The sequence below is a fragment of the Centropristis striata genome, chromosome 24 (assembly GCF_030273125.1).
Source record: "Centropristis striata isolate RG_2023a ecotype Rhode Island chromosome 24, C.striata_1.0, whole genome shotgun sequence".
In the NCBI taxonomy this organism is placed as follows: domain Eukaryota; kingdom Metazoa; phylum Chordata; class Actinopteri; order Perciformes; family Serranidae; genus Centropristis; species Centropristis striata.
This window is the reverse complement of record NC_081540.1, coordinates 15,822,804-15,835,102: the sequence shown is the minus strand read 5'-3', so window position 1 is coordinate 15,835,102 and position 12,299 is coordinate 15,822,804. Positions and strand designations below refer to the sequence as shown.

General features: G+C 35.2%; 1 protein-coding gene across 1 annotated transcript in view; it reads left to right on the top strand.

The window, feature by feature from the left end:
• The window catches only part of LOC131963083 (CLIP-associating protein 1-like), a 90,935-nt gene that overhangs the window by 70,638 nt on the left and 7,998 nt on the right, over positions 1-12,299 (top strand). Inside the window, exons 30-33 of the mRNA XM_059328219.1 lie at positions 2,320-2,472; positions 5,254-5,360; positions 7,545-7,667; positions 11,386-11,533. Coding sequence (XP_059184202.1) covers positions 2,320-2,472; positions 5,254-5,360; positions 7,545-7,667; positions 11,386-11,533 — 531 coding nt within the window. The remainder of the gene's footprint in view (positions 1-2,319; positions 2,473-5,253; positions 5,361-7,544; positions 7,668-11,385; positions 11,534-12,299) is intronic.

The window sequence follows — 12,299 nt, the reverse complement described above, 5'->3', positions numbered from 1 at the left end:
AAAACGGTCGGAAACAGCCAGAAGCTATCTGAAAACTGTCAGAAAAAGCCAGTAAACAGCCAGAAGCTATCTGAAAACTGTCAGAAAAAGCCAGTAAACAGCCATAAACATTCAGAAACAGGCAGAGAAAAAAGGAAACAGTCAGAAACAGGCAGAGAAAAAAGGAAACAGTCAGAAACAGGCAAAGTAGACAGAAACTGTCGGACAATAGCCAGAGAACAGGCAGAGACTGTCAGAAAACGGTTAGAAACAGCCAGAAGCTGTCAGAAAACTGTCAGAAGCAGCCAGTAAACAGCCATAAACATTCAGAAACAGGCAGAGAAAGACAGAAAACAGTCAGAAACAAGCAAAGTAGACAGAGACTGTCGGACAACAGCCAGAAGCTGTCAGAAACAGCTAGGAAACAGCTATAAACAGGCAGAGAAAGACATAAAACAGCCAGAAACAGGCAAAGTAGACAGAAACTGTCGGACAACAGCCAGAAAACAGGCAGAAAACGGTCAGAAACAGCCAGAAGCTGTCAGAAAACTGTCAGAAACAGCCAGTAAACAGCCATAAACATTCAGAAACAGGCAGAGGAAGACAGAAAACAGTCAGAAAACAGACACAAACAGACAGATAGTCAGAAAACAGCCAGAGACAGCTAGAAATCAGTCAGAAATCAGTCAGATGATCAGAAACAAGCAGAAAACTGCCGGGAACAGGCAGGCAGCAGCTGGATGTCTGTGTGAAGGCTTTTCAGCACTAACTGCTCTTAACCTGCAGAGACTCACGTGTCCCTCTGAACCCCAACAAGCCGTTTCAAGGCGTTTTTCTTTTATTATTATTTCTTTTACATTTTACTCACTGTGACCTTGTTTTTCACTGCAATATATAAAATCCATAAGTCCTGGATCTCTATGGAATCAGTACAATCATTGCCAGAAGTGTGAACAACTAGAACATGTCTTTTGTGCAGAATAACACAGTTATAATGACATAAATCATAAAAAAAAGATAATTTCTCTGATAAATTATTTTGTGAAAATTGTGAAAAAAGTTCTTCAACACTTCCATTTCAAAGTGACCACAATTGTCACGAATCTTTGAAAGAATGTAATGTTTTTAACAGGATCTAGTTGGTGCAAACGCTTTGTTTTGGTCACATTTTTTAATGAAACTTTCAAGTTGAAAGTTCAAACTGTGACACTGTGGCCTGTTGTTGGAGCGCATCTGCAATCTGTGCATGAGGAGTTTTTCTCTGAGACTAAACACAACAAACATGTTTCTGTTCTGCATGACTTTGTGCAGTTTGTATTTAACTTTTGTTCATTAACATGAATTATCTTTGGGAGGACTTTGAGTGCAAACTGCTCGTTCTTGCTTTTGCTTGACTTACTTTTGGTTTTTGTTTTGAATGAACACGCTGCACGTTTACTGCAACAAACAAACAAACAAACAAACAAACAAGCAAACAAACAAGCTTCTTAACATCATATTTACCTTCAAGTTCAGACTCTGCCGACAGGGTCTCCCATTTCTGCTTTTTCTCTTTTCTTGTTTCATTTGTTTCCAAAGAATGAGTATATCTATTTTATTGAATTTGCTAAAGATGTATTTCTCTCAGAAGGTTTAACTGTTGTCTGGCTTTCAGAATTTAAAGTCTTGTCTGGAGAAATATTCACATTTAAAGTGTTTCTGTGAGTTTTTGTTGCTGCACTACAAACTTTGAAATACATCTGTTAATTACGTTCTATAGCATGTATTTAAAATAATGTAACACACAACAAGTTAATTAAAATAAAAAATAAATATATCTGTAAAAGAATAAGAAATGAATGTGTGAATATAAAAAGGATTTATAATTAAAAATAGTAAATAGGAATACAATTAAATTAAATTAAAAAATAAATAAATCCATTTAAAAATATGGAAAAATATAAATTGGAACAAATAAATGAATAAATAACTAAAAAAGAAAAAGGAAATATAACATAATTGAAATCATTTGAATTTATCCTCACATTTAAGTTGTATTAAATGTTTTTATATATTCCAATTTTTCATAAAAATTACTTTCTATTTAAAACAATATACATTTAGTATTTTATTACTTGTCCTTTCTGTTTCCATATTTCATTTCGTTTTCCTATTTTCCTTTTATAAAAATGTATAAATTATATAAACAGAGTTATGTGCACACAATAAATTAACAAATGAATATGAAAATAAAAAAAACTTTCAACTGATACCACAAACGGCTCATGGCAACAAACAGAGACATGACAATGATGAAGTTAATTAATGTGACTGTGTGTGTGTGTGTGTGTGTGTGTGCAGGCGGCCCAGGTGGTGCTGATCGCCCTGTTTGAGCTGAACACGCCTGAGTTCACCATGCTGCTGGGTGCTCTGCCCAAAACCTTCCAGGACGGGACCACCAAGCTGCTGCACAACCACCTGAGGAACGCTAGCGCCAGCAGCGGCATCAGCGTGGTAACACACACACACATACACACACGTTACCGTTTCCTCTACTATTATCACAACAGAAGTCATTTAAGGTTATCTTTCCTATAGAACAGCTCTATATCTTGTCCTTTTATGAAACAAACTAAACAGCCTTATGTTATTTATTTTATTTATTCTCGTCTGCTCTCTGTATTGCGCGCAGCGGAGTTCCGCCCCGATGCGTGCAAACACGTGCAATTTTCCAGTAATTAAGACTGTTTCCACTACAGCCGCGGATCGTTAAGAAGAGTAAGAATGAGTCGAAGTGGCACAGTCCTCCTGCAGCAGTCTCTCCCAGCTGCAGAGCCGGAGGGGCAGGGTGGGAATTTCAGACAGCAACATGGCCGTCGTTGCCCCGCACTTTGGCATTGATGCCCTGTGAAAAAATGTTCAATTTACGGCCAAGATGGCCTTTGCGGCCCTGTCAAAGTCCCAGTATAAAACACAACGCTAGTGAGGCGTGGTGGGCTTAGGGCATGATACAGACATCCTAGTGGTCCGTCCTTCAAACATGCGCATCAACATATGGCTCATTTGAATCTTCAAATGAGCCATGTGTTGATGCGCAGCACAGGTAAGCTAGCGGGACAAGCTGTTTTGATGTGTTGTAACTGAAGTATGTGGTAGTATTTGACATGGCTTAACATTTACGTTTTTATAGAAAGTACTATTGATAGGTAATTACCATTGTATTAGCCTATTTAAAGTCGACTCGTTAATTTTACATTTTAGCGTCATGTAAACTAGCGATAGCTAGCTAGTTGGGATAGCGCTAACGTCTTCCCTACCTCAGGGACAAGGGCTCGACATTTAGCTGATGTAAATTTCACCTCAGCAGGTTCCTTTTTTTATGGCAGGGAAGAGGCATTTCTCTTTCCTTACTCTTAGATGAACTCAGGCAGGAGATTCATTTTGCCATCTTTTCAAAACAGGTTCATTTGTCATTTTCCAAAAAGGTTCTTTCAAATATATTTAATATATTATGCACTGCACTGTGTCAGGAGAAAGTGTATCTCTGATACTTGCTGTTGTCTTTCTCTTGCAGTATTTGTCTGTACCTTCTCACTTCTATGGCCAGGCTCTAACACTGTTTCAGCCTCTCTCTCTCACTCACATTATCTCTCACATTCTCTCTCTCTCACACACACATTCTATTTCTCTCTCTCTCTCTCTCTCTCTCTCTCTCTCTCTCTCTCTCTCTCTCCCATACTCACAGTCTCTCTTAATGCAATGTTTTACAATATGATAATTTTTTCAATGTTTTTGAATTAAAACAAATGTTTTAATACATAATTAATGTTTCTTGGTGAATGTAAATGTGAATGTAAATGATTTAACCAAATTGCCTTTGTGCCCTGTCATGTGGCCTTTGTGCCCTTAAAAAAATGTGAACGGGCAGGTCAAATGGCCTTGCCCCTAAAATGACGAAATTCCAAGCCTGCGGAGGGGATGTTAACCCCTTAGCGTCCAGTCAGCAAATTGCTATTAGGCTAACAGTTAGCTCTGTAGCAGTACAGTGTGTATGTGCTGCTGCTGCAGGAGGTGTTCACTTAGCGATCTCTGTTTGTTTACAACAAGCATCAGACACTCTGTGCACAGTTAGTGATGTCGTTAATTCACCATCACTATGTTTATGATCAGCGGAGACTCTGTGCATAATTAGCCATGCTGCTTTGTTTATGATCAGCTGCTGACGTTGTGCACAGTTAGCAGCGGTGAGCACAGTTGTGTCTCCCGTGTTTAATCCGTCGCATATGTGATCACGGATCACGGTTGAAACTGTTGCTAAGCAATTATGCGATGATCAAAAAACCATACATCACCTTCGGAAATCCCTCTGGGGGCCTTTTTGTAATGGAGACACGCAGAGTGAGTGGACATTTGAGAGGGCGTGGCCTGAGACTCTACCGGTGGCCACTCTTCCCCCTAAAGATAATACGCCTATTTCTCAGACTGTGGCGGCCCGCTATATGCTAATTTGCCGCGCTAAAGTCACATTTCAAGCTACTTAAAGTACTGCTACTGCATTGTGTTGCCGCTGCTCAGCAGAGTATATGTCACCCGCCAGTCACTCATTCCCCCAACCCCCCCCACCTCTCCTCCTCCGAGACATGTGCGCACATTCACACGCATACACACACACTGAATATACCGAGCTGGTTTACCGAGGTCCAAACACACTGTTGCATACGCCGTTTGGTAGCCGTGAGCTAATGTTTTTTTAACATTAGCTCACGGCTACCAAACAATTAATGTTGCTTTAATCACAAAAAGCTGAACTGTGAATAACGATCTGAAATATTTCCTGTCGCTAAACACATGCAGCTTTCAGAATAAGAGCACAGTGTGTTAACAGAATCCACCACAGAATTTACAAGAAGACTGTCAAAATAAGATGCCTTAAATAAAACATAAAACAACCCTTATTGTCTTTACAATAATTAATAAAATATGCGATCATTAAGATCAGTGTATATGATGGAATAGTGGCATTAGAATGTGTCAGTGGCACCAAATTTGGCTTTTTATTAAAAACTAATTCTCCGGGGGCATAAAGATTCTATGTCACGGTATCTCCCGACTGTGAAAAATGTTGTGTGAGGTATTTGCTGTTTGTGTTTAGCTCTCACAGTGCACAAGATTGATGCATTTAAGACTGTAAACCTAAGGGAAACACTGCACGTATTCAACACATTCTGCTTTCACTTCCACATGTTCTTTTGCCGTTGTCTCTGAAGCCGGTTTTGTGTTTTTGCTGGTTTACAGGCGTCTCCCAGTAACTCGTCGGGTCGGACTCCTCCGCGGCAGCCGAGCAGCCGCAGCAGCCCGCTCACCTCCCCCACAAATTGCTCCCACGGCGGCCTTTCTCCCAGGTACGCAACAGAAACGCTCCCTCTGCACGACTGCACCTTCAATACCAACCACAGGAAAACAACTGCCCACTAATTCATTGATCGATTCATCATCAAAGTCATTTTTCACGCAGAACTGAGAGAAAAATCTGTTTTTTAGCTTTGCACATTTTCTGCTTTTTTTTTTAGTTTCATGTCATATTAAATTTGTATTTTAGACTGACAAAACCAGACATTTAAAGACATCTTGGACAATAACAAACTAGGATGAACATTTTTCAACCCTTTTTAGTTTTGGTCCATTTTGACTCCTTTTCATTCTTGTATATGCCCCTTAAAAAATGTTTACCATGCCTTGATGGTATCATTTTCTTCAGCACAACCTCCCCTATACGAGATGATTATTATTTTTTTCATTTTCAGTATTTAAACATTTTCCCTATATTTTTTCTGTTAAATGTTTTTTTCCCCTGTTAAAGTTTATCATTTTACCCCATAAAAGTGTTTTTTTTTCTTGGTTATTTTTTTTTGTTGTTGTTGTTTTTTTCATGTTACAATTTTAGATTTAATTAATTAATTCAAGTATTCTTCATTTCTCTCATTAAAGTATTTTTTCCCCTATATTTTTTCTGTTAAAGATTTGTTTTTTTAGTTTAGTTTTAGTTTATAATTTTACCCCCAAAAACTTTTTTTTTAAAATTATTTTTACATTTTTTGTTTTATGTTACAATTTTGGATTTAATTAATTAATTCAAGTATTCTCCATTTTTCCCATTAACATTTTTTTCCCCCTGTAAAGTTAAATGAGGTAAAATGAAGAGAAGTTCGATATTTTATTCTAAATATATTTGACCTTATCTCCGGTTTACTTGGCATGATCGATGACTTCAGAGGATTAATATTTGATATTTTATAGCCCAAACATATAATCAATTCATCTAGAAAATAGTTGTTAGATGCAGGTTTGAAAGGGTGTACTTGCATTATAATCTTGATATATTATCATTAAATCAGTGGCATAAATTGGTCTTACAATAATATTGTTTATTGTGATAATTTCTGTGTTATTTACTAACAGAAATATTTATTGTGACATCATGAGTTTTGTAAAAATCTTCTGATCTTTTTGGTGGCAAGAAACAAACGCTTTATTTCTAGAAACTCATGACACATTTAGACTCACTCCAGAGTCAAGCATTTATGAAGGGACGGAAAAAGTCATAAGTAGAAATAATTTAATAAGCAGATAAATAAATGTAGAAATAAACTAAAAAGAATATAACTAAATGCACAAAAGACATGACATTTTTATATATTTTTTTAATTTTAGAATGTATTTAGGTATTTCCGTATTTCTGACCTGTAGTTATTTTGTTATTTTTTCATTTATTTCTAGATTTTCATTTATTAATTAAGTTATTTCTGCCTTTATTCATTTATTTCCACATGGCTTTTGTCACCCAATTGTGCTTCTTAAATAAATAGATGTAGAAATAAAAAAATAAATGTAGAAATAAATAAATATAGGAATTAATACATTATAAATATATACATTTATAAAAAACATATATGTGGAAATGTAAAAATGAGATAATAAAAATAACTAAATAAATACATGAAAATGTTATATTTTTTTAAATTTTAAAATGTATTTAGGTATTTCTGTATTTCTGTCTATAGTTATTTAGTTATTTTTTCATTCATTTCTAGATTTTCATTTGTTTATTTAGTTATTTCTACCTTTATTTATTTCCACATGACTTTTGTCATGTGTGCTTCTTAAAAATACACGTACAAAAAAAAATGTAGAAAACTTAGAATCAGAATCAGAAAATAAATAAATAAATAAATACATGAAAAAAATGTTTAAATAAATGAATGAATAAAAAAATAGAGAAATACCTAAATGAATAATAAAATAATAAAACAAAGAATTTCCTTGTATTTTTTGCATTTATTTAGATCTTTTTTTATTAATTTCTACAGTCATCATTAATTTATTCATAAATTCATTTATTTCTACCTATGTTGCTTCACACCTTTAATGATTTCCTGCTGATAATAACATTTGACAGCTGAGGGTTTGGTTTCACTGCTCCTCTTTATTTTCTCACATCTCTATCTCTCTGGGCTGCTCTCCTCCTCTTCTTCCTCCTCCTCCCTCCCCTCCCCCCTCTCCTCCTCTTCCTCCCCGACTGGTTGCAGTCGGCTGTGGGGTTGGAGTGCAGACGGGCTCTCCAAGTTACCCCCTCCACCCTTCCCCTCCCCTCTTCCTCCTCCCACTGCCCACTCCTCCGTCAAGGCAGTGCGGCGAGCTTTCTCACCCAGGTAACCTCACCCCTCTTTGTCCTCCTGCTCCTCCTCCTTCTCCTCCATGTTATGGGGTTTCACAGTAGAGTCACAGAGAGCAACATGGAATAACAAGCAGAACAATCTAAACCAGTGGTCCTTGTGAAATATTTTTTTCAGCCAAGTACCCCCTAACCAGGGCAAAGCATTTTTAGTTAAAAAAAAAAAAAAAAAAAAAAGAGCGCTGTGCCATCAGTGTCTGATTTATTCAACTTTAGAACTGATAAACACATACAAAATTCAAACATTTGAAAAAAAATAAAATAATATTTCAAACATTTTAAATGTTTAAATGTTTAAATGTAAATCACTAAAATGTAGTGATTCAAACTAAAGTAGTAAAAACAGTGACCATATAACCATTTAGAACTATAAAATGAACCATTTAAAACTCCATAAATGTGCAAAACATTACTCATTTGTAGTGGTCTCTCTTGAACTATTTAGGGTAGGTTGCAACTTGTGGACGTAAATCCAATTAAAACATAATCTTCAAGATACAGACGGAATTTTGGCCTTCTTTGCCACTTGTCCCTCAGTGTTTTCAAAAGAATTGCTGCTACGCTTCAGCCACGACTCCATCTTTGAGTTTTCAAGTGATTGACAGATGATGCCAGGTGGCATATGACAGGTTGGGTCCAACCATCCTGGTAGGGGGGAGACTCTGGGTTTTTAGGGTCATGAAATTGAATAGCCTACTGAATATGAAATTCATTTTATGAATGTATACTTATATTTTCCTAAAATATGTATTAAATAATTATTTTTAAAGGATTTTTGCATGGATGCTACTTTTTAAATGTATATTTTAAAATCTTACGTACCCCCTGGGGTACGCATACCCCTATTTGAGTATTTAATTATTTTATTTTTTGTCCTTGGGTCAATTCACATTTAATGTATGTATGTTTTTATTTTTTATTTTTTTGATTACAGTTGTTCCTATTTTAGTTGATTGATTAGATTTAAATATTTTATTAATGTCTTCAGTATCAGTCAGTTCCTGACCATTTAATCAAATTAAATGAAATAAATATCTAACAGTGTTTTTAAATCATCCCAGGCATAATCTTCTGCATTATATGTTCTGTTAATTTTTTATAAATATATATTGGTGTACATCAGACAACATACACCAAATCCAATAAACACTGATATTTCTGTCATAACGTGGCCAATATTGCTTAACCCTCTGGGCCCACTCTGGGCCATATTTGTCATTTTTCACTTTTGATTTGGCAATAATTTTGGCTGTGATACTGAAAATGACATGATTTTTGGTAGGATTTTTTTCTTGATATATTTTGAAATTCAAATTTCACTTTTTGTAATGGGTCTATAATACACTGTGTACAAATTTACTACCCTTTCAGACGCTTCGTGCTGAAAATGTCCCACATTTTAAATCTGACACTACACAAAAACTAAAAATGCATCAAAAATTTTGTTCTTAATCTTTGACATATTCAAGGCTGTGATAAAAACCAATGCCCCAGCCAAAAATTATTTATTATATGGTAAATAACTAACATTGTGCAATCAAACTGGCATTTAAAGGGCTAAAATCCTGAAAATCTTTGAATGGTTGGTAGTTCTGAGCAGGGCGGAAGTTGTTTAAGAGGTTTATGCAGAAAAAAATATGAATCTGTAAAGTTTTTATAGTGTTTTTTTGGAAGTGAACATATTCAGCTTGAAGGGTCTGAATGGGTAGTAAATTAGAGTGGGCCCAGAGGGTTAAATTGGCTTATTTTCTGTAGTTTGTATTTATTATTTTACTAATTTGGCTTTTTATTATTTTTATATTTCAGCGCCACTTTTATCCAAGTTTCTTATTTGTGTTTCCTGGTAGCTTGGATTTTTCTTTTTTTTTTACTCTGCAATATTGTAGGTAAGATTTCCACCTCAGTGTATGTGCAAGTTAGGATATATAAGTTGAACAAATTAATGAATTAGGGAACGGTAGAACTACGTAGCATGACCTAAAAATTATAAAATTGTTAGATTTATTTCGATACTGATAGATAAAATAATATCTTTTAAAATATTTTCGTGCACAAACTTCTGTATCCCCTAATAATCTTTTCCACTGAAGAATATTAAGTAACATTAATATATATGATAAAAAGAAGCCATTTGAGGCATTCGTTTTCTTGTTAAAGCTGAGCTTCAAAAAACTTTAAAAGTGGAAGAGAAACAACTTCACATTTTATTTTTCACTCAGTTGTCACGCAGCTGTTTTTGTTGTACTGTGAAACCTCTGATAGTGTTTGTGCCTCCATCTGCTCCAGTTAGCCTTCACCTTCCATTCGTTTGGTTTCTCTTTTGAGCTGAAAGGTGAGAAAATGTGTCTGTGCTCGACTCACCCGTCTGTCTCGACCCGCATCAGTTTGTCAACATGCACGGCTACAGTATGAACGTGCACGTGCACCAGAATGTAATACATCTATAGGGCTCAAATATGAGCTCAAATATGTGCCACCAGAAACTGAATTTGAATTATTTATATTTGAATTTGAATTGCTTAACTTGAATAATTGCATTAAAAAACTGAATTTGAATCACATAATTTGAATTTGTATATTTCAATTTGAATCATTGCATTGAAAAACTGAATCTGAATTGTAATTTGAAATTTAATTTATTCGTTTGGAACTGAACATTCAGTTCTCACAATTCAAATTCAGTTCTCACAATTCAATTTCAATTTTCTGCTACGAACATCCGGGTAGCAATCGAGTGCAGATACACAGAGCGCCTCTTCAGCCAATCAGCACCTCCGTTTTCTGTGCTCGATTGCTCTGCCTCAACTACGCGGATGTTCGTTGCAGAAAATTGAAATTGAATTTTGCGAACTGAATTTCAATTGTGAGAACTGAAACTAATAAATTCAATTTCAAATTACAATTCAGATTCAGTTTTCAATGCAATGATTCAAATTATACAATGCAAATTCAAATTATGTGATTCACATTCAGTTTTTTAATGCAATTATTCAAGTTAAGCAATTCAAATTCAAATATAAATAATTCAAATTCAGTTTCTGGTGGCACATCTTTCAGCTCATACTCAAATTCTGACTCCTCGGTGTTGCCTGTTTCCTATTCTTGGACAAAATGTGAAAAAGTTGATAATGGTAACCAAAAAAGAGCTGAAATTAAATATAAATAAAAGTATAGCATAAAATCTGTCACGATTCACTTTTTGTCCACTTGTCCAAGTGTCCCCGATCATTCTTCACAAGCTTTAAACAGCAGAAGTGCAGATCCACGAGCATCGAATGTCTGAAGGAGTCCTGGATCACCACTTTCTTACTCTGGCAGCAAAAGTTCTGTCATATAATAGTAAACAACTAAGTTATTTTACAGATAATTTATTTAAAAAATATGGATAATATACAGTTAATATCTTATTAAAAAATGTATGTATCTTTGGAATAACTGAAGTTTTTTTTTACTTTAATTTGACTTTTGCTCACAGACGTTTTCCCCCTTTTTTACATTTGAGTTTTTACTGTAGGAAAACAGAAAGTTGCCCTAATTTAACATTCAGCAATATCCTTTCTTTATGTCAGGCTTGTAAGGTGAAGTCTCACAGAGAAGATTTTTTTAGGAATCATTTTGGAGTCTTTGTAGAGATCCAAACGGCAGAAGCAGCTTCTGAACACTTGTGATTGTTTTATTTTATTTTTTTCTAACAGCATGCTGGAGTACGACAGTGAAAACCTGAACTCGGAGGAGATCTACAGCTCTCTCCGCGGCGTCACCGAGGCCATCCAGAATTTCAGCTTCCGCAGCCAGGAGGACCTGATGGAGCCGCTGAGGCGGGACGGCAAGAGGGACGGCATGGTGAGAACAGACTTCTATACTGTCCTACAAAGTCTAACTGCAGGAACTACATTTTTGGTCGAAATTGAGTTATAACTAAAAATGAACTCCTTGATGTCTGTTTTATCTTGTGACAAAGTTTTAGATTTAAATTTTGCTTTATTTCTGAGAAATGATGATGTAAAAATTACAGTAACTAGAAAATCCACTGCGATACAGTGTCGCCTTGTATTTCTTCATTGTGTTGAATAATGAAGACAAGAATAATAGAAACTACAAATTTTTTTTGATAGGGGAATTATTATCTAGAGAGTGATTAGATAAAAAAGTAAAATAAAATCATATAAAGACTAAAATGTAACATTACTTCATAATATTGAGTCTAAAAATACACAAATCTTTGAATAGAGTTGTTAAACAACATTGTAGTTACTTCACTGTGTTTATGCATTACTATCAGAACCTTTTACAGCAATGCAATACCAGAGTGCAGTAACTAAATTTTGGGGGTCAAAGGTCAAATAAATCGTCATGATTTTTGAGCATAATAATTCCATCATCAATACATGTAGAAATAAGTGTCATATCACTTATCGACCTATAACCCATTTGGCTGGCGAAGAAAAAAAGTTTTTAAAAAAGCTTTAAAGCTGTTTTTCTCATTTTACCCTTTGCATAGTTACTGCAGTTAGACTTTGTAGGGCAGTATAGCCCTAAAATGTTTGTTCTTAGTTATATTGTATGTGTGTTTTAAGTATACGTTTGGACGGGTTGTTGGCTAATTTCG